Source organism: Schistocerca serialis, chromosome 7 (genome assembly GCF_023864345.2).
Source record: "Schistocerca serialis cubense isolate TAMUIC-IGC-003099 chromosome 7, iqSchSeri2.2, whole genome shotgun sequence".
In the NCBI taxonomy this organism is placed as follows: domain Eukaryota; kingdom Metazoa; phylum Arthropoda; class Insecta; order Orthoptera; family Acrididae; genus Schistocerca; species Schistocerca serialis.
The window spans coordinates 326,027,420-326,053,073 of NC_064644.1; the positions used below are offsets into that span (position 1 = coordinate 326,027,420).

At 40.9% G+C, this 25,654-nt stretch overlaps 1 protein-coding gene across 1 annotated transcript in view; it reads right to left on the reverse strand.

The window, feature by feature from the left end:
- The window catches only part of LOC126413043 (CD82 antigen-like), a 126,849-nt gene that overhangs the window by 36,244 nt on the left and 64,951 nt on the right, over positions 1-25,654 (reverse strand). Inside the window, exon 3 of the mRNA XM_050082939.1 lies at positions 17,089-17,271. Coding sequence (XP_049938896.1) covers positions 17,089-17,271 — 183 coding nt within the window. The remainder of the gene's footprint in view (positions 1-17,088; positions 17,272-25,654) is intronic.

Sequence of the window (25,654 nt, forward strand, 5' to 3'; positions counted from 1 at the left end):
AGTGGCTGGACAGTTTTGATGTAACTCTTCAGGCTTTCCCGGCGATCTAATGACATCTTGGGTTGTCGGGTGTTCTGCCGGATATCAGCGTCATACTTGCACGATATTTCGGTCACGTAGCTCGAGACCTTCATCAGGTGCGACCTGAGACAGTCTCAGGTCGCACCTGATGAAGGTCTCGAGCTACGTGACCGAAATATCGTGCAAGTACGACGCTGATATCCGGCAGAACACCCGACAACCCAAGATGTCAGTTTTGATGTATTTTCTAAGCAGCCTCACAATTTTGGCTGAGAGCAGTCCCAAGTAAGAAGGAATGATCCTCTTGTTTCCTTCCTCTCTTCTGAGTTTGCAGCACATTATCTTTTGTTGGACACCCTTCTAATCTATGCTCCACTGTACCTATTTTTACAGAACACTTCCATCATGTGTTGTAGCTTTGCTGGGAGGTTCTCTTTTTTACAGATGATGTGTGCACTAGGTATTAGCATGGTTGGCACTATAGGTACATGTCTGTGTGGGTCTTCTTCCTAGACACTGAAGGCTAGTGCACCATCTGACTTCTTCTTTTTTAGGGTATTCAAGAAAGCCAGACATCCTTCCTCCTCTACTTCCACAGTGGATGCAACATTTGGATGGATGCTATTAAGATGGTCGCAAAACTCATTAAATATTTGTCTGCCATGTTCTCACAGCTTAAAGAGTTCATCGACATAGTGGAATAAGTGCTCGGATTTATTTACAGGCAGTATGAAGTACCATCTCCTCAAAGCATTCCATGTGGAGATTTGTAAACCCATCAATTTGTCCCAAAAACTCCCCATTCCACTTGAACTAGGAGATAGTCAGTGATGCTTAGAAAGTTTATCCATTTGAAGCTCAAAATGTTGATCCAAGAGTCTTGAAGAGGTACTTTCATGAAGAGTGATGTAACATCAAATCTCATAAGCAGGCCAACCCTCTGGAATGGTGTGCCCTAAAGAACTTTCACAAAATTGGCCAAATTCTTTACACAATGAGTACTGTGTCCCACAAGAGGTTTTAGAAATTTAGCTATATATTTGGCTGGTCCATGATTATGTACATTAATGGTGTCAAGTATTGGCTGAAGAGGTGCCCCTTCCTTGCAGATTTTCAGAAGTCCATACACTTGTGGTATGGTTGGTGGTCTGGGATACAATTGCTTCTTCACTTCCTATAATGAATCCGAGCTCCTTAACATAGAAATGATTTTCCTAATTACTGTAATGATTGGATACTTCTTGTAGACCAAGTCCTGTATTAGAGAGATAATTTTGTGCTTGTAATCTTTAGTATGAATTAGCACCTGAAATGCTGCATGTTTAATCCAACCATTAACATGCTATAGACATCCCTCTTTATCCCTTTATCATAAATATAGAAGCATAATTGCACCATAAATGCTTAGATAATTGTCAACCTTTTCAATGATTTCATATTCTTATTATTACAGTTGTAATTTATTCAATCCTGAATGTTTTAATGTAATTGGTTTTACTTAGCGTTAATTAGTTAACAGGATACCAGAATCTGATGATATTGTAAATTCATTATAATGAAAAATCAAACAGTGGAAACTCCAGGATGGAATAACAACAATATTATGAAAAGGACAGGTTTCTACTCACTATATAGAGGACACATTGAGTTTCAGACAGGCACGATGATAAGACTGCTATACATTTTAGCTTTCAGCCGAAATGCCTTCTTCTGAAGTAGAAAACGTACATATATTCGCACAAGCACAATTCACTCACACATAACCAGTATTTTTGACTGTTGGGTACGGACTTAGTTGTAACTGAGCCTGATGGGAGCAGTAAGCCAGTGGAGTGGGAGGGGGGCTATGGAGGAGGCATGAGGTGGAGACGGGTTGGAAACAGCAGGGTAGGCTGGGAGCTGCTGGGACTTGGTTGGGATGAGATAGGGCTGCAGTTGGAGGTTGGGGGGGGGGGGGGGGAGGAAAGAAGTAGAAAAGTGTAAAAGGACTACTGGGTGTGTTGGTGGAATGAAATGCTATGTTGTGCTGGAGTGGGAGCAGGGAAGGGGATTGGTAAATGGAGGACAGGGACTTGTGAAGGTTCAGGCCTGGGGGCTTATGGGAATATAGGATATATTGTAGGAAGAGTTCCAGCCTGCATAGTTCTGAAAAGCTGGTGTTGGTACAAAGCTCCCAGGCTGCACAGGCTGTGAAGCAGTCATTGAAGTGAAGCACATTGTATTGGGTAGCATGTTCAGCAACTGAATGGTCCAGCTGTCTCTTGGCCACAATTTGTCAGTGGCCATTCAAGCAGACAGACAGCTTGTTAGTCATCATGCCCATGTAGAAAGCAGCACACTGGTTGCAGCTTAGACATTTGCTCGCCTGACTGCTTTCTTACATAGCCCTGCCTTCGATGGGATAGGAAGTGGACTGGAGTAGGTGGTGATGAGAGGCTGTGTGGGGCACGTCTTGCAACTAGGTCATTACAAGGATTGTGTAATTGCGTGTGTTTTCTACTTCAGAAGAAGCTAAAATTTGTAGCAGTCTTTTTGTTGTATCCTGTTTATGGTGAGTAGCAATCTATTCTTCCCAAGATATTGTCACTACTACGGGAAAATACATGTGTCAAAATTGAAACTTAAGAACCAACAACCTAGTCAGTTTTGTAGACCCATTGTTCCTGACTCATATAAAGTAATTAATCTATCTTAATGATTCAAAAGTTATTAATTAATTATCTAAGTACTTGAATTTGCCCTGGTATGTATTTATTCCAGTTCTATTGGTCTACCTCCTCCTTCTGCCACTTTCTGTCTGCATCCTCCAACTTCTTTCTCTGTTCATCTCCTCCTACCTCTCTCTTGGTCCATCTGATTATCTCCACTCTCTATGGCCACTTCCTCCTCCCCCAACTAAGTCCATTTCCTCCTGCCCCTTTGTCTCCTCCTCAAGCCCTCTATCTCCTCCCATACCCTCTCTCTCTCTCTGTCTGTTCCCCTCCACATTGCCCCTCTCTGTCCCTCCATCTCTTCCATCCTCCATTCTCTTTCCATGTTGCCCTTGCACCCGTACACACACATCACATATATTTAATGTTTCACACGTACACCTAGATGTCTAGTAAATTTCATCCCGCAGTTTCGTTTACATGCAGCTCAGGTGTTTATGACATCATATGGAACTATGTGTCTTACAATGATATAATTTTGCAGGTGCATCCAAAATGTGTTGTGAATAGAGTTAGTAGTGAAGAAGTCATCATCATTATCTTGAACAGTTTCCAGCCCCACACTGAGTCTGCTTGGAACACAAGCCTCTCCATCTAGTCCTGTTCTCCCACCAGCTTTCTGCGTCACTCTAGTCTAGTCCCAGGCTTTCTTTTTTATCTTTTTCTAGCACACTCCTCTACACCTTTCCCCAACTATCTCTTGGTCTTCCTCTTGCTTGTTTCCTTTGCATCTCCATTTAGTGAATCCTCATGTTTTCCATTCTCTTTAAATGCCTGTATCATCTTAGCCTTGATGTTTCAATCCTGTTCTGCAAGAGTTCCTATTTCACTATTTCCCTTACCTTCTCATTCTGCATCCTATCTCTACTTGTTGCTTCTATATATAATACTTCTGAGGAACTTTGTTTCACATACCTGTAATCTGCTTACACATTTTTTCTTCAATACCCAAGGTTCAGATGCATAGGTCAATAATGGGCTGTAGTAAGTTGCTGTTTGTGGGACATCACTGTTACAAATCAGGCTCCTAATGCTTCACAGGAATTCTTCTGTCTGGCTGCCATGTTCACTGATCTCTTTCTCATTTGTTCCAATTTCCTCTGTCACACTCCCCTAATACTTGATATTTCCCATCTTCTTCAGATGTTCATCTCCAATCCTTATTCTGCTAGTTGATCTATTTTTCTTTCTAATTAGTATCAGGCTCTCTCATTTGTTTACATTAAGTTTCATCCCCTACTTCTCATAGTTTCTTCCCAAGCATCCAGGTGTTCCTTAATCTCCTCCTCCCTAGTGAAGAAGTAATATATTAAATTGCCATGCATGATGCGGCACTTTTTCATACTTCTTTGCTGGTACATTCAGTGGTATATATGAGTATTTTCTGAAAATGTGTCATGAATACAGTTAGTAGTAAAGAAGTAATAATTAAAATGCCATGCTCCATGTGGCCATTTTATTGCATGGACAATGAAAATGTAGTAAGTGATAAACTTTCTTCCTTTCATCATTCTGTGGGTTGTAAGGGACAAAAGATTTTTAGACGTGTGAAATTCTGTTTATAGTTTATTGCAAGATACTAAGTGCTCTCATTCTCAAATATTGGATGAATAAATTCTGGATATTTGCACATCATGGGTGATGTGTTGGTAAATGTGCCAACACCTTGTAGATATAGGAGGCCGAAATGCACGCTATCTAACGCAGACGGGCGTGAATTCTGGAACAGGATAAGTAGTGAATGGTAGCAAGAAAAGTACGTTGCTTTGGGAATACTTAACTTTTATATATCCTTGTGGTACATCGCTCTTGATAATACAAATAAGACTCTCTTCAGATACGGTTAATGGCGTCTTGCTAGGTCGTAGTCATGGACTTAGCTGAAGGCTATTCTAACTGTCTCTCGGCAAATGAGAGAAAGGCTTCGTCGGAGTAGTCGCTAGCAAAGTCATCATACAACTGGGGCGAGTGCTAGCCCGTATCTCGAGACCTGCCTTGTGGTGGCGCTCGGTCTGCGATCACACAGTGGCGACACGCAGGTCCGACATGTACTAAATGGACCGCGGCCGATTTAAGCTACCACCTAGCAAGTGTGGTGTCTGGCGGTGACACCACAATGGGTATACTTCTTTCTCACTCGCACCCCCACCACTTTGACAAGGTAGGTTGTTCTTACTACAAAAGTGATTCTTTCCAGAGAGGAAGTGACATGTATATCAAGTTTGGTTGAAAATGGTCCAGTAGCTTAGGAGGAGATGTGGAACACACGTACATACATACATTTTTATATGTGCAAATTTAGATCCAGTTTCAAGATACCTCCATCATATTTTCAAATTCTGTTTTGATAATGTAGTAACACAAAATTTCCTGAACACAGTGATGTTGTTGGACATTCCATGTTTCTGATTTTGAGGGAAATATTCGAAATTTAAACTTTTGTTGAACAGATTATAAATGGCAGCTGTACTAGAAGCTGGAGAAAATTTATTGCACACAAAATTACAATATCAAAAGTTATGGCCTTGTGTATTTGCAATACACGAGCTCACAAATCATTTAGTACATGAAATACATAGTCACAAAAACTCATTGTGGCTAACTCAGTAACATTCAGTCTTTAGTATTATTATTCAATTCATCATTTTTTAGTAACTGACGAGAAACTGTGAAATTGCAAGATGCTGCCAAAAAGAGAAACTTTAAATAGACAGAATCAAGACTGAATGAGGCATCTAGGCAGTATATTCATCAGAGCAAGGGCTATGTTATTTGCAATGGTGAAAGCTTATTTCAATATTGTCAAGGGTATCATGTAGGGATACTACAGAAGTAATTAAAGATTGTGTTAATGTCAAGACAATGGTGAGTAAGCACCAAGTGCTGAACTATTTTCATTGTATGTGTATGTAACTGAGTACTGAACACTTACCATTGTATGTGTATTAAAAGCAGTTATTCATTAATCATACCTCGAGGTTCCTTTTGTGGGAATAAACTTCCCATAATTAGTAAGGTGTGTGTCTGTATTTTCTGGCAACATTAACATAATTCAGTATTCTGAAGAACTCATACTGTCACCATTGAATTAGCTTTGTCTGCAGGAAGGACTTGTACCTGCATGCACTGAACTGCCATCACCCAGAACAAAGGCAGACAGTGCTAACCACCCTGGTTAGTACACACATCCTCTGCAACAAAGAAAGCCTCCCAGCTGAGCTACAACATCAGAGGAAAATATTCCACAAAAATGGGTCCAGTGAAATTCAAATTAAAGAAGCGTCTCAAAAAGTTGTAGTAAACCAGGAAGATGCACTGGTCTGGAACTAGAGATGGTCTTTCCTCCTTTATGCTCTCAGCCAAAATTGTAAGGTTCCTTGGAAAACGCAACATCGAAACCATATTCTGAGCACTGCCTAAGATGAAAAAATATCTTGGTTCTGCTAAAGAATCACAAAAACTGATCTCCCAGGGGTATATAGCATCCCATGTGAATGTGGCAAACTGGACACACATAGCACTGTATCTCAAAACACTGTGAGGAACACATCAAGTGTTTCCAGCTGAGACACACAGAAAAATTAGCAGTGGTAGAGCATAGCATAAACAAACATCAAACGTTTGACTCTGAGAACAAAGTTGCTATGCCAACGACTGGCTATTTGTGCAGTGCTGTTAAGAAATCCATAGAAATATGGATTCACAAAAATCGGATCCAAAGGGATTAGGGTTATCAACTAAGTTTGGCATGGAAACTCAAGTTAGCACCAATACAATAAGTGTTTGCTCAGCACTGTCCAGCACACAAGATACAACCAGAATGCCCATGCAGAGATTTTGATCACAGCCTCCAACTTGTCTACCTTCCCCACCTTGCACTTACCCAACCCTCCCTCCCCCCCCCCCCTCCCTACCCTCCATACACATTAGCCACATAGGATCCAGCTACACATAGCCAGGTGGGTGCAGGGGGTGCATCACTGATATAAATATTGAGACAACAACAAATCTTGATGCTACACCAGAAGACAATGAGTATGGCACTCATCAAAACTTTGTGGTATCTTAATGCTAACATTTGGCTTGAAAACAGAGAGCTTTTTGTCAATAATATATGATTGGAAAGTCTACATTCACAAATAAAAATGTCTAACAGTTATTGTAAGTAGAGATCAATGGGCTAACACTGATGACATTCCATGAGAGAAGTTAGTGGGCATCAGATGGATAATAAACCAAGTTTGCATCACCAGCATATGAATAAGTTAATAAAAACATTCAGTTCTGCATGCTGTGCACTTAGAAATCTGTAATTTGTTGATCTGTAGACATTATTGTTAGCATAATTTTCATTTCACTCAACCCAATCCTGTAGCACAATCTTCTAGGGACATAGCAAGGTCAAAAATTACTTATTCTACAAATGCCTGTATTACTGTGTGAAGTTAATCATTTTCATGATTAGTCTTACAAGCTGCCCATCTATTTGTGGTCATAATACAGGACGGCACAGGGAAACTGGAAATTTTGAGAGGAGTAGTGGCAGCCCTGAGAAGTTCGTAGAAAAATGAGTGTGGCATCTGTAAGTGGAACTCCTTGCCATTTACTGATCATGGAGGAGTGATTTGGTTCAAACATGCTGTTCACATGAAGACATTTTACAAGAATGTTGACACTCTGATTGTTACTTAACAAGAATTCCAACATTCATTTAGGTCTGCAATCCATCATGATATGTCATTTTGATGTCAGTATTTTCATGCAGGATTAGGCCCATTCCCGTATCAATAGCTATGTAAACAAACAGAATCTAAGACCGATAATCTGAAAACTGTTGCTCACTGCAAGAATGAACATTACTCAGTGTAAATGTTACAGTTTACAGTGTGCCATGTCAGTGTGATGTATGATGGAGTCTTAGGGTCTTACTTCTTTGAGGGCGATAAAGGGAATGCAATGATACTCTGAGCATTCTGTAGCAGAAAAACTTAAGAACTTTCCCAGACTTCATATTCCTTATTTTCAACAAGATAGAACCATGGCCCATAATGATGAAATAAATCTCGGGTGAACAGCCTGGTATGAGTGTGCATAGGACACAATATTTCGGCAATCGACCATGTTGCCATCATCAGGTGCACTGATGTACTGACCGGCGGTGGGCCGGCACCATGTATCTATAGGACAATCCCCCTCCCGCTCCTCCCTCAGGCGCTTCCTATGAGACGGTGAGGTCCATGCCCTGTGCACAGTCCAGGTACAGCGTCCATGCTCCCGCACACCTGATGATGGAAACGTGGTCGATTGCCGAAATATTATGTCCTATGCATACCAGGCTGTTCACCTGAGATTCATTTCACCATAAAATATGCCTGGAGAAATTGAAGAATCACATCATGGCCCATAATGTCTGAGCATCAGTGGTAGCTATTTGACAGTTTTACATCTGTATTTACATCTGTACTCTGCAAACCACTGTAAAGTGCAAAGCAGAGCCTCAGTCCCACTGAATCAACTGTCAGGGCTTTTTCCCATTCCATTCACATATGGAGTGCAGGAAGAATCACACACTTTTGACTCTGAGAATACAAAATTGAGAATACAAATTTGTTATGCCAAACCACTGACCACTGGAACAGTATTATCATGAAATCTATAGAAATACATATCCAAAGAGAGGGGCCAAATTAAGTCATCTTTGTCTTCTCTTGTACTTGACACAGGTGGATCTACACATATCAAAAAAAGTTTTGCATAACCCCAGTTCTGAGAGTTCTAGAACCTGTACAGAAAATTGGAATAGAGATCAACATAAACATCATTTGCACCCTTTTTATCACTCATGAAAACCACACATTGCATGTTGTACCACCATACAGTGAGACCTTCAGTGGTGGTAGTCCAGATCACTGTACACGTGTGTATTCGTTGTGGCATACTATCCACAAGTTCATCAAGGCACTGTTGGTCCAGATTGTCCCACTCCTCAACAGCGATTCGGCGTAGATCCCTCAGAGTGGTTGGTGCGTCATGTTATATGTAAACAGCCCTTTTCAATCCATCCCAGGCATATTCAATAGGATTCTTGTCTGGAGAACATACTGGCCACTCTAGTCGGGCAATGTCATTGTCCTGAAAGAAGTCATTCACAAGAGGTGCACAATGGGTCAAAAATTGTCGTCCATGAAGACTACCTCGCCAATTGGATGCCGACATTGTTGCATTATCAGTTGGAGGATGGCATTCACATATCGTACAGCTGTTAAGGTGCCTTCCATGACCACCAGCGGCACACGTTGGCCCCACATAATGCCACACCAAAACAGCAGGGAACCTCCACCTTGCTGCACTCAATGGACAGTGTGTCTAAGGCATTCAGCCTGACCGGGTTGCTTCCAAACATGTATCCAACGACTGTCTGGTCGAAAGCATATGAGACACTCATCAGTGAAGAGAACGTGATGCCAATCCTGAGCAGTCCATTCAGCATGTTGTTGGGCCCATCTGAACTGCACTGCATGGTGTCATGGTTGCAGAGATGGATCTCGCCATGGAGGCAGAGAGTGAAGTTGCTCATCATGCAGCATTTGTGCAGTTTGAGTTGTAACACGACATCCTGTGGCTGCACAAAAAGCATTATTCAACATGGTGGCATTGCTGTCAGGGTTCCTCTGAGTCATAATCCACAGGTAGCAGTCATCCACTGCAGTAGTAGCCCTTGGGCGGCTTGAGCAAGGCATGTCACTGACAGTTCCTGTCTCTCTGTATCTCCTCCATGTCCGAACAACATCGCTTTGGTTCACTTCGAGACACCTGGACACCTCCCTTGTTGAGAGGCATTCCTGGCACAAAGTAACAATGCGGACATGACCGAACCACAGTACTGAAAGTCTAGGCATTGTTGAACTACAAACAACAAGAGCCGTGTACCTCCTCCCTGGTGGAATGACTGGAACTGATGGGCTATTGGACCCCATATGTCTAATAGGCACTGCTCATGCATGGTTGTTTACATCTTTGGGTGGGTTTAGTGACATCTCTGAACAGTCAAAGGGACTGTGTCTGTGATACGATATCCACAGTCAATGTCTATCTTCAGGAGTTCTGGGAACCGGGTCCATGCAAAACTTTTTTGATGTGTGTATTTCATCATGGGGTCTGAGTTACTTGCCCTTCCTCTACAGCCTCTACCAACCTGTCCCTCTCTCCTCCCTGAGGAAGGAACTATTAGTTCTGAAAGCTAGGAAGTTGTAACTTTTACTTTTGCGTGTCTATCAGCAGTAGTACACTATCTGATCAAAAGCATATGGACACCCCTATGTAAATCAGAATTGATCAGCAGATGTCATGAGAGGTAAAGCCACCAGTATTGTGTTGTCAGTAAAGAAGCAGTAACAACAGAATGAGTCAGTCAGGGTAGCTCAGTGACTTTAAAAATAGATTAATCATTGGATATCACCAGAGGAAAAAAAAATCCCTCACTGGCATATAACCCTTCTAAGGCTGCCCAAGTTGACTGTTGTTGATGTGACAGTGAAATGGAAACATGAAGAAACAACCACAGCTAAACCAGAGAGACCTCATTTACTGACAGCCAGGAACCACTCAGCATAGTAGAGGGTGAAAGTAAAACAAAAATGCATGAGGCTTGTAATATTTCTGGCTTATTCAGCCATCATATTAGGCTCCAGGAAGCTATTCCCAGGGCAGTGGAGATGCAAGAAGCATAGAGATGACGCAATGTGGGATGAGGTACTGGTGACAGATGTTAGATTCGGTACCATTCCCGTGAGAAAGACCGCCTGCATGATGCTGCTGCTCTGTGATTGGCTGCTGTGTTCGGCGGTAAGGCGGCAAAACATTAAACTTTAGTTGCTATTATTAATTAAACCTGTCATCCAAATTACCTCATTTTTTAAAATAAACATCTCTCAACAGCCAGCTATCAATCAATCATTTCAAAATTATTAAAATCAAAGTATTACTAAAACAAAGGACTGATGATATTACTGCCGATGCACTTTGGTGGCGTTCGAATTAGGCCTTGCTGGCTTGGCGTGCGAAGTGTCTCAGGCAGTCCGGCTCTCCAGTTCTGACCGTTCCAGTAGACAGACATGTTGTCTGTTATAGCAGTATTTGTTTCATGCAATTTTATTTACTACAGTTCCGACCGTCGCTAGGTACAAACATGTTGTCTGTAATTGTAGTATTTGATTCATGTAATTTTATTCTCCAGTTCTGACGGTTCCAGTAGACAGACATATTGTCTGTGGCAGGATGTATTTCATGTTATTTTAGCCAGATATAATGACTGTGGAAAGATATGTTCAATACGTTGTGATCAAGAACAGTTTCTCATGTCTATATCAATAAAAACACGAGTGGCATCACAAATGAGTTATAGTTTATTCATTACAGCAGTTCCTCGCAAAGTTAATTTCAGCCTCAAGAAAAAGAATCCACGACCTGCGTGCCATTTTCTGTGCTGGGGACATCATCATCATGAAGACAGGAGGTTAGTGAAGTGTACAAGAACTTATGTATTCCACACAGGGCAGTGGAAACAACTAGGCACCTCACGTGTACTACATGCACAGTACAAATGTGCTCAGTGATACGTCATCTGCAGTAATGCAGAGGAGGTAAAGAAGGATGAAAGTATTAACACAATCTCACTTTTATTCCTTTTTTCTTGCCGTAGGCTGTCCATAGTGAATGGGGAACAATGGTCAAGGGGCTCCTCATAAGCCACACATTCTCTAGTCAGTGCTAAGTGATGCTTGATTTGATGTAAAGAGTGATGTCACAGGACAGTGGATCACTGGCAGTGAGTAATGAATCACCTGTGCTAATCCAATGCAAAGGTTTGGGTTTGGTGAATGCCTGGAGAATGTTATCTGCCATCATATGTAGTGTCAAGGAGGGGGTGGCTTACAATCTGGGACTGTGTTTGATGGTTGAACAAGAAAAGTAATATGCCATCCTGTCACATTACTATGGACAACTGCTTGAGATGATTAAAACTGGTAATCTGAAAGCCTAAATTTGTTTTTGTTTGGGAAAAAATTATTCTAATAAACAAAGTAATTATGATTGTCTCCAAACAATAAAAATGTTGTATGTCATATTAAAGAATTTTGTATGGAGCAGCACAACTTACGTGGACTGAAACAAGACTGATTTTGGGGACTAAGTTAAAGTAAGAGAAACTTGCCTGGCCTTAAATTCTTTTCAGCTGCATTAGTAAGTCATAAACTTATTCAAATGTATTCAATTATTAGGGAGACTGATTGTACTTTAACACTCTTCTCTGAAGACTTTCTTATTCATCCACAAAAGAGTTTGATGTTTGTTATCATAAAAAAGGCAATAAACATTCATGTGTATAGGGTTAATACTCCACATGAAGCACTTTGTAACTATACCATTGGCTTTTCATCAAAATTACCCTCATCTCATGAGGCACAAATGCACAATAGTTGTTCTGTTATAGACAGACATTTATTGAAAACAAGAAAGAACTGCAAATACACAGCAAGTACAGAATTACAAGTCACAGAGATGAAATTACAAGACTGAAATGGTACAACACATTACTGTCACTGTTTGAAATGTAACCAAAATAGTCTTTAGATGTGGGCTAAGCCCGGAAGAAGGACAAGCACAGTTTACATCTACAGCTGTACAATGCAAACTACCATGAGCTGCACGACAGATGGTACAGCCCATTGTACCAGTTATTAGGGTTTCTTCCATACCATTCACGTTTTGAGTGTGGGAAGAATGACTGTTTGAATGCCTCTGTGCATGCAGTAAAATGTCGTATGTCATATTAAAGAATTTTGTATGGAGCAGCACAACTTATGTGGACTGAAACAAGACTGATTTTGGGGACTAGGTTAAAGTAAGAGAAACTTGCCTGGCCTCACAATCCCTGTGTGAGCAACACGTAGGGAGTAATAATATATTCCTAGACTCATTAATTAAAGTCAGTTCTTGAAACTTGGTTAATATACTTTCTCAGGATAGTTTACATCTATCTGCAAGATTCTGCCAGTTCAGTTTCTTCAGTATCTCTGTGACACGATGCCATGGATCAAACAAATCTGTGACCATTTGTGCTGCTGTTCTCTGCATACATTCAATATTCTCTGTTAGTCCTATTTGGTACAGGTCTCACACACTTGAGCAACACTAGGATGAGTCGCACAAGTGATTTTTCTAGGATGAGTCGCACAAGTGATTTTTAAGCAACCTCCTTTGTAGACTGATTGCACTTTCCTAGTATTCCACCAATAAACCGAAACCTGCCACCTGCTTTACACACAATTGAGCCTATGTGATCATTCCATTTCATATCACTACACAGTGTTACACCCAAGTATTTGTAGGAGTTGGCCGATATTTCTGAACATTTAAAGAAAGTTGCCAATCTTTGCACCATTTTGAAATCTTATCAAGATCTGACTGAATATTTATGCTGCTTCTTTCAGACAGTACTTCATTATAGATAACTGCATCATCTGCCAAATGTCTGAGATTACTGTTAATATTTGTTACAAAAAATAAGAACACCTACAGCCGTCCTTATGATTTTATTTTATTTTGTCACTACCAGTTTCAACGCTTCATTGCATCATCTTCAGGCCTGTATGCATAAAACATTAAAGATAGCATTATCAACTTATCGGTCAAGTTACGTAGAAACAGATTATAACAGAATGAGAACAAAGGCAAGACTCTACAAAAGAATTTATTAATCAATATTGTCTGTGAGGTCATATTGTCTTTGGCCAAGATGGCACCATTTGAAGTTGTATGTGTCGATAAAGTGAACAAAATTTAGAGTGAGGTGGTGAATACGCGATTTTGTAGTGATTGTAACGGGGAAATTGTGAAGCTAAATGAATTTACTGCCTAACTACGGTACTGAAAATTCTGTGCTGTGAAAGCTACAGACAGCACAAGTTCCTCATTTTCAAACAAGTAGGCCTAAATTGCAAGACTGGAAACAAGTAAGTGCTGTGAAAGCAAAAAAGGTATCAATCATAGCAAATGAACAAAAGTTTGTTGATAAAAACAGCTATAGTGTACTCTCATTAAGTGGTCATAGTGATTGCAGTAAATATGCAGAACCCAATAACGAACATCGTACATGTGATGTTGGAAGAAACAGACTGAAAAGTATGAAAGTAAGATACAGCACCAGATTCTCAATAAAAAGTGTAGTGAACCCCTGAAAACTATCCTAATGAAGTGTAATGAACTTCCAAAAACTAACAAAAAAAAGACTGTTAGTAAGGAAAATGGGTGCAGTTCACAGTGCAAATATAATCATGGCAATGCAGTTATTGACTCCTTCAATGAACTCTGTCATTCTTCAATGAAACACACACCAAAGTGCAATGTGATTTTACTCGCAGATAACCATAGAAGAAATCTAGCTGGAATCCTAAACAACTCAAACAATCGAAACTTCCTGGCAGATTAAAACTGTGTGCCGGGCCGAAACTCGAACTCGTGACCTTTGCCTTTCGCGGGCAAATGCTCTACCAACTGAGCTACCCAAGCACGACTCACGCCCCTTCCTCACAGCTTTACTTCTGCCAGTACCTCGTCTTCTACCTTCCAAACTTTACAGAAGCTCTCCTGCGAACCTTGCAGAACTAGCACTCCTGAAAGAAAGGATATTGCAGAGACATGGCTTAGCCACAGCCTGGGGGATGTTTCCAGAATGAGATTTTCACTCTGCAGCGGAGTGTGCACTGATATGAAACTTCCCGGCACACAGTTTTAATCTGCCAGGGAAGCAATGAAACTGGTGTCTGCATTGAAGCTCTGAAGAATTTCCTTGAAGAAAATAAGCAGAAAAACACGATTTTTGCTACTGTCCCTCATCGGTACGATCTGATCAACAACTCGTGTGTAAACAAGGAAATAAAAAAACAAATATAAGAATTAAGGCACTATGTTCTCAGAACTATATTGTCTGTAAAAGAAAATATGGAGCATACTGTAATCAATAGTGAAATCCATAACTGCAATGCAAGAAAAAGAGAGGATTACCACATAAAATTTAGCAATAAAAGAGCAACAGATCATAGTCCATTTTCCGCTGGAAGAAATTTTTATAACAGATTGCCAAATAATATAAAATTGTTAAAAGAAAACATACTTAAGGCAAAATTAAAGCAACTGTAAACTGATAAATGTTCATACTCCATCAAGGATTTTTAATGTTATTGTGTATGATTCACCTTTAGTTCTAAAAGTCCACAACTGTTAAGTTATAATGGACAAATAAACAATTTATTTATTTATTTATTTACTGATATAAAACATACACAGCAAGTGTCCCAACATATTTCCCTGGGGCACACCTGAAGTTAATTCTACATCTGACAATGACTCTCCACCCGAGATAACAAGCTGCATTCTCCGTACCGAAAAGTCCTCAATCCAGTCACAGATTTCAATTGATACCCCATATGATCATACTTTTAACAATAAGTGTAGGTGTGGTAACGAATCAAATGCTTTTCAGAAATCAAGGAATACTGCATCTACTTGACTGAATTGATCCAAAGCATTCAGTATGTCATGTGAGAAAAGCGCAAGTTGGGTTCCACATGACTGATGTTTTCGGAATCTTATGTTGGTTGATTTGCAAGAGGTTATTCTGTTCAAGATTCCTCATTATGTTTGAGTTCAAAACATGTTCTAAGAGTCTGCAACAAATTGATATAAAGGGTATTGGATGGTAGTTTTGTGGATCACTTCTATTACCATTCTTGTAGGCGGGTGCAATGCGTGGTTTTTTCCAACAACTGGGTATGGTTTTTTGTTCAAGGGATCTATTATAGACAATAGTTAGAAGAGGGGTTAACTCAGTCACAAATTCAGAATACAATCTGACAGACATTCCATTGTGCCCTGGAGGTTTGTTCAGTTTTAATGATTTTAGCTGTTTCTCAACACCACTAACACTAACACATATTTCATTCATCTTTTCAGTGTTACAAGGATTAAATTGGGGCAATTCTCCTCTGTTTTCCTTTGTAAAGGAATATTTGAAGATGGAGTTAATCATTTCAGCTTTTGCTTTGCTACCCTCAATTTCATTTCCTATCTCATTCGCTAGGGACTGGACACTAACTTTGTTGCCACCAACAGCCTTCACATATGACCAGAATTTCTTTGGGATTTGTGAAATATCATTTGGCAATATTTGCTATGTTGGTCAATGGAGGCATCAGACATTGCTCTCTTGATGCTCAATGTCTCTTTCTGCAGCCCTACACTTTGTTTTACTCATAATTATGCAGTAATCTCTGTTTCTTTAGAAGTTTCTTTACAGTGACTGTATACCATGAAGCACCCTCCTCAGTTCTGCTGAATAGATTTAATACCCAGTGTTCAAATATTGTAAAGGTCTCCACAGTAGGATCCAATCAGAAAAGCATCAGTGTACCACCAGTGAGTACCACATATTATGCAAACTGTGTAAGTTCTGTGGTAATCTTTATACAGGGTGGCACAACGAAATTAATACCCTTAGCTGCATACAGGCATTGATATAAGTCAACGGGGACAGTTGAAAATATGTGCCCCGACTGGGACTAAAACCCAGGATCTCCTGCTTACATGGCAGACACACTATTCATCTGAGCCATCGAGGACACAGAGGATAGTGCGACTGCAGGGTCTTATCTCTGGCATACTTCCTGTGAGAACCACATTCGTAACTTATTGTCCCACACTGTGCTCATAGTGCCCGTGCCCATCTGTTCTTTCAGACATGTCCGAAAGAACAGATACCATCTTCATATATAAAAAGCAAATAAAATGAATTTACATTAAATTCCAAGCCATTAAGTGGAGCAACAGAAGCATTAGTTTTGGGAAAAAAAAGTCCATAAGATGATGGCTATTCAGATGTATGCATTCAAAGAAGTTAAAGCTGAGATACTGCATGGTGCTTTTAAATAGTTTCAGACACTTTGCAGCAATTTCACATCAAAACCTTGTTTTCAGCTTGGTAACTGTCATTGAGAGAGATGCATACATTTTGCTTTTGAGGAGGCTACTTTGTGGATAATAATTGACTTACCCTCGTATATTGACAGAATTACACATATTATCTTCTGGCCAACAATTTTGACTCTATTTGTATAAGTTTTCTTGACTAACTTCATTTTGTTTTCTATATTATATTTTTTTGTATGCAACATAAGAATTTCATTCTTCCACACCAAAAGCCAGAACGTTAATTGTAAAGAGACAGGGTTGGATGACCCTTGCATAGTTACAGTGACTGAATAAAATACAGGAGCACAACAACTGGAGTTATGTATACCTGCGCCTGTGCCAGATCAACGGCTGCTGTAAACTGGTCTGCTCCTGGAGTGGCATAATAGCGTTGTAGGTTATCCATAAGATCCTCAGCAGACAGTCCAACCCCCAGGTATCGAGGGCACACTGTTACCAACACTCCCACAGAGCATTCTGCAAGCAGTAACAGCACCAGCACAAACAGATACTGAAACAAAAAAAGAGATGACAAAACTAATAAATAAACGACTTTTAATTGGAGAAAAAGGATACTGCTGCAAATAAAATTGCTAAATTAACATTGATATGGTGGGCAAGATAGCATATTCCATTCAGAGAACTCGAAAACCGTGGCTTTTGGAGAAAATGTTTCGTCACTACATTAATTTCCTACAAACAAGATCCTATCCATTTTTTTCTCCAGGATTGATAATTTCCATGTTGCATATTGTTTAAATGGTATAAAATTACTGTTTACTGTTATATGGATAAGAACAAATATTGAATGTGTGTACCATATATACATGCATTAGAGCTGTATTAAGAGATAAATAGTGTTCTGGGGTGTAACAGAGAAAAGGGGGTGGGAATGAAGGGCAGAAGTGTAAGGGACAGCCTGTTCGTGGTCATGCACTTCCCTCCTTCATAGGTCTACAAACTGGAGAGCGAGCAGTTTATCTCATACATCACAAGAAGCAACACAAGGTGCTGCACAAAGTTATCCAACCCTCTACAGCGTGCTGTATGAACCACTTGCTATGCAATGCGCAGAGACGTTCCGGGGAGGGGGGGGGGGGTGTTTATTTTCCACGAATTGTATTAATACTAAATGGTATACAGATAGAAGTTCAGATAGGATATTACTAGGCCTAATGCAAACAGACAGAATTTTTGTAAATCTTTGCTCACTGTTTTTCACTGCTAGAGGGGAAATTAATTCTTAGTTTCCTGCAACATTCTGCCAATAAAGGCAACTTCCCTCACCATGAATGCTGCTTGCTTTTAAGTTTACAGACAGATTATACTTTATTAGCATTTCCTATCTAGTTTTCTTATATGAGTAGAACGGAGCTGTTATTTAGGCAAGCAAGTTTTTTCAATTTATTAAATAAGTACTTATTTGGAGTTTTTAAGTGAGCTTTATGTATAGCACGTTTCTATAAAGAGTGGCTGAGAAGTGTATAATGTGTAAGTGTGATGTTGAACTTTTTAGTGTTGGTAGGAACGGGGCTCGACTGGTAAATGTGGCACCTTGCTCATATTTGTGATTGAGAGGATATCTTAAGGCTGTGCAATTCTGTTGTAGTCACTCGGTGCTGAATTATGAATGGCCAGAAAGTTACTACACTCCTCTGACCATTAATATTGTCAGATCTGGACCAACGCTCTTTCCACACTGGGGTAAAAACTTGATAGTGCCACCCCCCCCCCCCCCCCCCCACACACACACACACAAACACACACACTGCTCGAACATTTGAGATTGGACGTCAAAAATTTAAAAAAATCTACTTTTTAAAAATATGTTCATTTTGTAGCGCACATCCTTCCTAGTAGTTTCATATTTAAAACATTAATGTTCAAGTATATGTACAGCATGTTATTCACTCTTAAGTGTGCAAAAGTGCATCCGACACCTCTCCCACAGCATTCTTCTATTGCACGTCACTGTATTTCACTCTGTGGAATTCAAACGTGCATATTTTGTAATGCAAGCTGTCAAACCTATATTCAAGTCAGTGGAAGTTAAAATGTCCTGTGGAGCCTCCCTTGCTCCCAGTATATTCATGACAGTGGATATTAAAATGACCTGTGGTGTCACTCCTGCTATCAGTCTACTAGTTTGACATCCTACCCCCCTTCAAAAATCTCAATTAATACTGGGTGGGAATATTTGTGACAGGGAGAATAAGAACTCTTCAGAAAATTTTACACGCTTTATTGGCTGTTAGCTATAATCCGTTCATCAGAAGAATAAACCTAATGTAAACATTGGACTATGTATTCTTCCGCGTTTGCGGGAACTTCATTGGATTTCAGTTTCACGTGGGACTGCAGCCAAGCTGTCTCGAGTACTGTCAAGTACTATAATTAGGGTACGTTATGGGGTGTGCATTACGCGCACATCGACTTAGCGACGATACGGGACAACAGATTTACCAGCGCATTTAACTTGGACAGCACTGGCCGGCCAGCTGGTACAGCTAGCCTGCAGCGGCGTGGCCAGCCGCAGTTCACACGTAAAACGAGACGAGCAGAGGAGCAATACAGCTTCGAATGTCACTTAATTTTTAACCAGCATGAAATAATACACTGCAAATCTCCGACAATACGCTCCTTAGACGACTAGACGAAAACCGCAACACGTTATCGTTTTTAGCTAACGTACTATTGTAATTAAAAACAAAAATTATGAAAATTCCTGACTTAACCACAAGGTAATTTTTCTGCATAAGCTGTGTGTAACGTAAGAGAGTATTCAAGGATTTCGCCATATAGTTAAATATTGAAGCCACTGAAGTTATAACTTACAGCCAGTCGTCCGGTAATCTATTAGCTCTTTCATTATCCGAATCTGAGAAATACATTTCAATTCAGAAAGTGTCCCCTGCTACGTGGATAATGAGCCTATCAACAACAGAATCTACGAAGTCAACCAGACGCAGCATTTTCTCATCTTCTTTTATGATGAGTCGTTCTATATCCTGCCAGCGTTCAGCAGTGACGTGTGAAAAGTTGCGTGCGTTAGTTCCAGTACGTCTGGCAGCTTAACAGTCTTGTTACTTCTCGGGCCAAATCCCGCACCTAGGCTCCAGATCAGTTGTGTTGGATTCATATTGTAATGGTACAGCAGCAAATGTAAAAAATGCAGCCTTTGTATGTTGTCGATACTGCGAAAACGATTGTTTTTCATCTTTCTACGATACTTATCCATCTCCGTGTTAAAAAACGATGGACATGGTCCAAATAAAGAGGATTTTGTTTTTCATTTTTGCCTTACAAAATTAAATTGTTATGTTTTCTTAATTAACAACTTTTGTGAACAGTCTTTCACAAAACATCGATAATTAAGAATTTCTATTTTTACGGTAATGGAAAAAGGAATTTCGCGTCCAATATGAAATTGGAAATAAGAAGACGTGCATTATTCATAAAAAATGATGATGAGTTTCATAATTACGAGATGTTAACCGTGTTCCACTCGCGTGTTTCACTACGGAACAGAAAGCAGCCCCAGCCATTTTCGTACTGCGCATTAACAGCGCGACAATCAGAGCACAACGCCGCAGAGACTGTGACTGTACACGATTTTTGAAATAAAAACTATATGGCTAAAGCGTAATTAAGAAAAACGTTGATTGCTGTTAATACATTTGAATACCTGAAAGTTTTATTTAACGTAACTTAGTTATAAGATATCTGATACATAAATAGGACCTACTTCCAAGAGCGCAACAACACCAGTGTGCTACGGCTTCTGACCAATCATCGCGTTTGTGTTTGTTTACTATAGCAACTTTCTATTTTGTGTGACATAAAATTAAGACACGACAAGAGACAAGCAAGACAGTACACATTTTTTCACTCCTTAGGTCTCAGCATTTGTTTCTCTCTAATGCTGCTACAACTTTACATGAATTCTGCGACTGAACCTCTTACCTCATCAAAGTTCTTCAAACGCGTTGCTACATGAAAATCGTAATGTCGTAGTCTAAGAACGAAAAAGCTGTTAATACGAATAATACACAAGACTGGTGTGGTTTCTCGATTTGATTTGTCAGTTTTGTCACTGTCTGTTAGATAAAACGAAATAGGGCTTTCAAAGATTGCAGCAGTTGTAATGCACGCCAAATAGTGAGACTGTTTTGGCACAAACTGTCATTTTTATGTACTTCATTTACATAAATAAAAGGCAGAACATAATTCAAGAAGTACCAATATCAAATGCCTATTAGGCCTATTACAAGCAAAAAGTTCCATGTTAGGTAATACTTTGACATTTCATTCACATGCTCCACTTTCTCATGCTTGAGATAAAAAACTGGTAGTACGAAATTTTTATATAAATTTGGAACATATTCTTCCATGCAATTTGTGTGATGTCCCTTTTTCTTCTCCTTCCTTGTTCTAACAATCAATCTTGTCACCACTAATTCTGTAACTATTCTTGCCATTGTCAAAGCTTATTCTCTGATTAACCACACTAACCCTGCTAGAACCGCAGGTTCACTTCGAGAATAGAACTTAAAGCGGCTGCTAACCGGGGAATGTACAACTGGTATGGCAGCGATCTGGAAAAGATTTTCTGTCAAAATTGCATTTTCTTGGATACACCGAAAAGATATGATGTGATCTTACTTACCTGTTATTCCTGTTAGCCGTTTATTTCCACTCTAGTAGACTGAATCTATGAATTTCGCTAATAATTATAACAACGCTTATCACACACCTAATCAACCATACAACCAAAACAGCGACTGGCATTCGCCCGTTCGGGTTTATTCGGCTCAGCTCTACGGCCTCGTCAATTTTTGTCTGTGGGCAACTTTTTTATTTCCAATTGCGAGCGGGATTCCTCTGGCAGAGACATCACGTACACTATGCAAGCATTCAAAAACCAAACTACAGTTCGTTCAGAAATCAGATTAGAATGTATTAAAATGCTCAAAAACCAACTGGGATGCGTTTCAAACTCATACGAATAATCGGCAGTAATCTGCTGTAATGAACTGCTTGACTTATGCTGAAATATCTGAAGCTCCAGATCACCTAAATGACCTACTTCTGGTCCACAGGGAGACAATTTAAGCCTCGTGGATTCTTCAAATGTTGGGAGAGCTGAGGTTGGGGATATGCATTTCATATTCCTTATGGTGTGAAAAACATTCCAGCCAGTGGTAATGGGAACAACGAAACCGACAATGACAAATACGTATTGACAGCATGTTAACTTGGGTCAGGCTTCTCAGTGTAGTAGACAGTTGACAGCTCCAGATGTTGTACTTTTTTTTGTATAAAATCTCACTTAACAATTCCAAATAAATACTCATTTAATAAACTGAAAAGAGCTCCGCTGTAAAAACACAAGCTGACTGAAGTTAGTTTGTCTGCTCACATAAGAGAACTGGACAGAATATGGTGGGGATGTACGTTCTGTCTGCAAGCTGAAAAGCAAGTTGCTACTTGTAACATAGTGGGGTAGACAGAGTGGGGAACCACGTGCTCCCTCCCCAGTTTGCGGACCTATGAAGGAAGGGAGCGCATAAGCACAATCCTGCACTGTACCTTGCTCTCCTCCGCTCCACCTCTACCCTCTTACACCTTTACACTCTCAGAACGGTATTTAGCCTTTATTCGATTCTACTGCACTGAGACATGGTACAGATATTTAATATTAGCTCTTAATCCACTTAATTTAACAGCAAACCGTAATTTTATACCATCAAAATACTATTTTTAATAATCTGCGACTGATCTTTCACTTGCAATGCGGAAACTTCGACCTAGAGAAAAAAATGAATCGGACCTTTTTTGTACGAAATTTAATGTAGTTTTATTTTGTGCTGGTAAACATTTTCGAATTCTTCTTTACAGAAGAATTGAACTGGTAGAAGCCGACCTCGGGGAAGTTCAGTTTGTATTCCATAGAAATGTTGGAACACACGAGACAATACAGACCCTACGACTTACCTTAGAAAACAAATTAAGGAAAGACAAATCTACGTTTCTAGCATTTGTAGACTTAGAGAAAGCTTTTGATAATGCTGACTGCAATACTCTCGTCAAAATTCTAAAGGAGGCAGGGGTAAAATACAGGGAGCGAAAGGCTATTTACAATTTGTACAGAAACCAGATAGCAGTTATAAAGAGTCGATGGGCATGAAAGGGAAGTAGCGGTTGAGAAGGGAATGAGACAGGGTTGCGGCTCTCATCTTTCCCTTTCCCCTCTTTGGGGAAGTGTGAGGGGGAGTTTGTAGCCTTTCGGCTTTTACTCCCCTGTGTACGTGTGTGTATGATTTTTCTGTACATTTTTGGTGTCTGTGATACGTGATGACTGTTCTGTATGTGTCTGGTCTTTGCCTGGGGTTGGCGAGATATTTGGTGTTATATGGGCAAGGAGCAGGATTTGGGATTTGGTATTGGGATTTTCTCTTCGACTTAATCGTCGAAAATCGTCATAGGGCGCTTGTGCTTGTCGCGGGACATGTCATACCGACCTAGGGAGTGGATAAGGGCGTTTCCCGATCTGGAAGAACCCTCATAGAAGGCCCTTGCCAGATCTTGGGAACGCTGTCTCAGGAGTGGGATTTCGGCTGCGGCGTGCAGATCGTCTGTGGGGAATCCAAGAGGTAAATGCAGTGCCCTCCTGAGGGCGCGGTTCTGCAGCCTCTGGAGTTTGTCCAGGTGCTGCTTTGCCGCGTATCCCCAGACAGGGCATGCATACTCCATTACTGGCCGGATCAGGGCCTGGTACACATTTACTGCTACTGGGCAGGGAAGGGAGCTGGTTGTGTTCAGGATAGGGTATAGGATGGACATTCTGGCGCAGACCTTCCTGTGGACCTCGTCTATGTGGGGTTTCCACGTAAGACGAGAGTCCAAGGTTACGCCAAGGTACTTGGGTAATCAGCATTGCCTGCGTCTTTTCAGGGTTGATGGTGATGCGCCAGCGACGGGCCCAGGTTTCTGTGTCGTCTAAAACCCTTTGTAGCCTACGAATGACCAGGCCCTTGTTCGCATTTCTCGTGTAGAAGTCTGTCGTTCGCGTACTGCGCAATGTGCACCAGGGGGGCCGTTCGAGTGTCTGCAGCGTACAAACTGTACAAAACGGGCCCCAGGACCGATCCCTGTGGCACCCCAGCACGAATACGCCTTTTGGTGGAGGTGGCAGTTTCTACTTTGACGGAGAAAGTACTATTCGTGAAATAACTTTTGATCAGCTGAACTATGTTCTCGGGAAACCCTTGTGTGTACAACTTGTAGAGTAGCCCCCTATGCCATACTGAATCAAAGGCTTTGGCTACGTCTAGTAGCACTATCCCGCAGTAGCCTCTGTGGTTGAAGCCCTCTGTGGCTGCTTCAACCATTCTCATGACCTGTTGTGGGGCAGAGTGGTTCTGCCGGAACCCGAATTGGAAATCCGGCAGAATTTGCTCTCTGGTAATATGTTCTTGTATGGGTCTTAGCAGGAGGCGCTCATAGATCTTGCTGAGAGTTGGCAAGAGGCTAATCGGCCTGTAGTGCTGCGGCAATAGAGGGTCTTTCCCTGGTTTGTGTATCGCGACCACTTCCGCATGTTTCCAGCAAGCTGGGAACTCGCAGGAACGAGTAATCTCGTTGAGGACGTTCGCGAGGTGTGTGATCGCTGTGGGTGGGAGTTTTTTGACTAACTGGTTTGTGACACTATCGTGTCCTGGCGCCTTTTTTGTAGGGAGGGACCTGATTACTCTTACCACGTCCTCGGGGGCAAAAAGTATGGGTTCGTCCTGTGGGATGTCGGATGGGTTCTGGACCCCTAATTTGTTTCGAAGGACCGGGACTGATTGAAGCCCATACCTTCTGTCTGAGATGTGGGGATTGGAATGATGGCTTTGGAGTGCGTCATGAGTGGTGTTGCATGGGTTCGTCCTCTGGGTCCTCCTCAGCATTGAGGAAGACAGCCAGTTGACGACTGACTACCTCTTCATGCTCTCCACCCTGGGGTTCCGCCGCTTGAAACTGCTTCTCGAAGGAGTCGGTGAGGGCGTTGGCTTTCCCAGCATGGCTGTAGACCAGTCTCCGGTCGCCGTGCAGTGGCGGCATCCTGTGAACTGTTTGGTTGCTTGCAATAGTGTATGATCGTCTACTTTGAGAGCTGTGAGGCGGTTTTGTCATTGCTGGTTTCTGTGCTCATTGAGCGCTACCTGCAGTTCTCTCTGTAGACGAATGAGCAGCCCCCTTGTTGGCCTGATTTCTGGTGATCTTCCACTCTTTTGCCACTCTGTTCTTATGTCGGATTTGAGCTAGCAAGTGAGAAGGGAGTGAGACAGGGTTGTAGCCTGTCTCCGATGTTATTCAATTTGTATATTGAGCAAGCAGTAAAGGAAACAAAAGAAAAAAATTGGAGTAGGAATTAAAATCCATGGAGAAGAAATAAACACATAGAGGTTTACCGACGACATTGTAATTCTGTCAGAGACAGCAAAGGACCTGGAAAGCAGTTGAACGGAATGGACACCGCATTGAAAGGAGGATATAAGATGAACATCAACAAAAGCAAAACGAGGATAATGGAATTTTGTCGAATTAAATCAAGTCATGCTCTGGGTATTAGATTAGGGAATGAGACACTTAAAGTAGTAAATGAGTTTTACTATTTGGAGAGCAAAATAATTGATGATGTTCGAAGTAGAGAGGATATAAAATGTAGGCTGGTTATGTCAAGGAAAGTGCTTCTGAAGAAGAGAAATTTGTTAACATCGAGTATAGATTTAAGTGTCAGGAAGACGTTTCTGCCAGTATTTGTATGGAGTGTAGCCATGTATGGAAGTGAAACGTGGGCGATAAACAGTTTACACAAGAAGAGAATAGAAACTTTCGAAGTGTGGTGC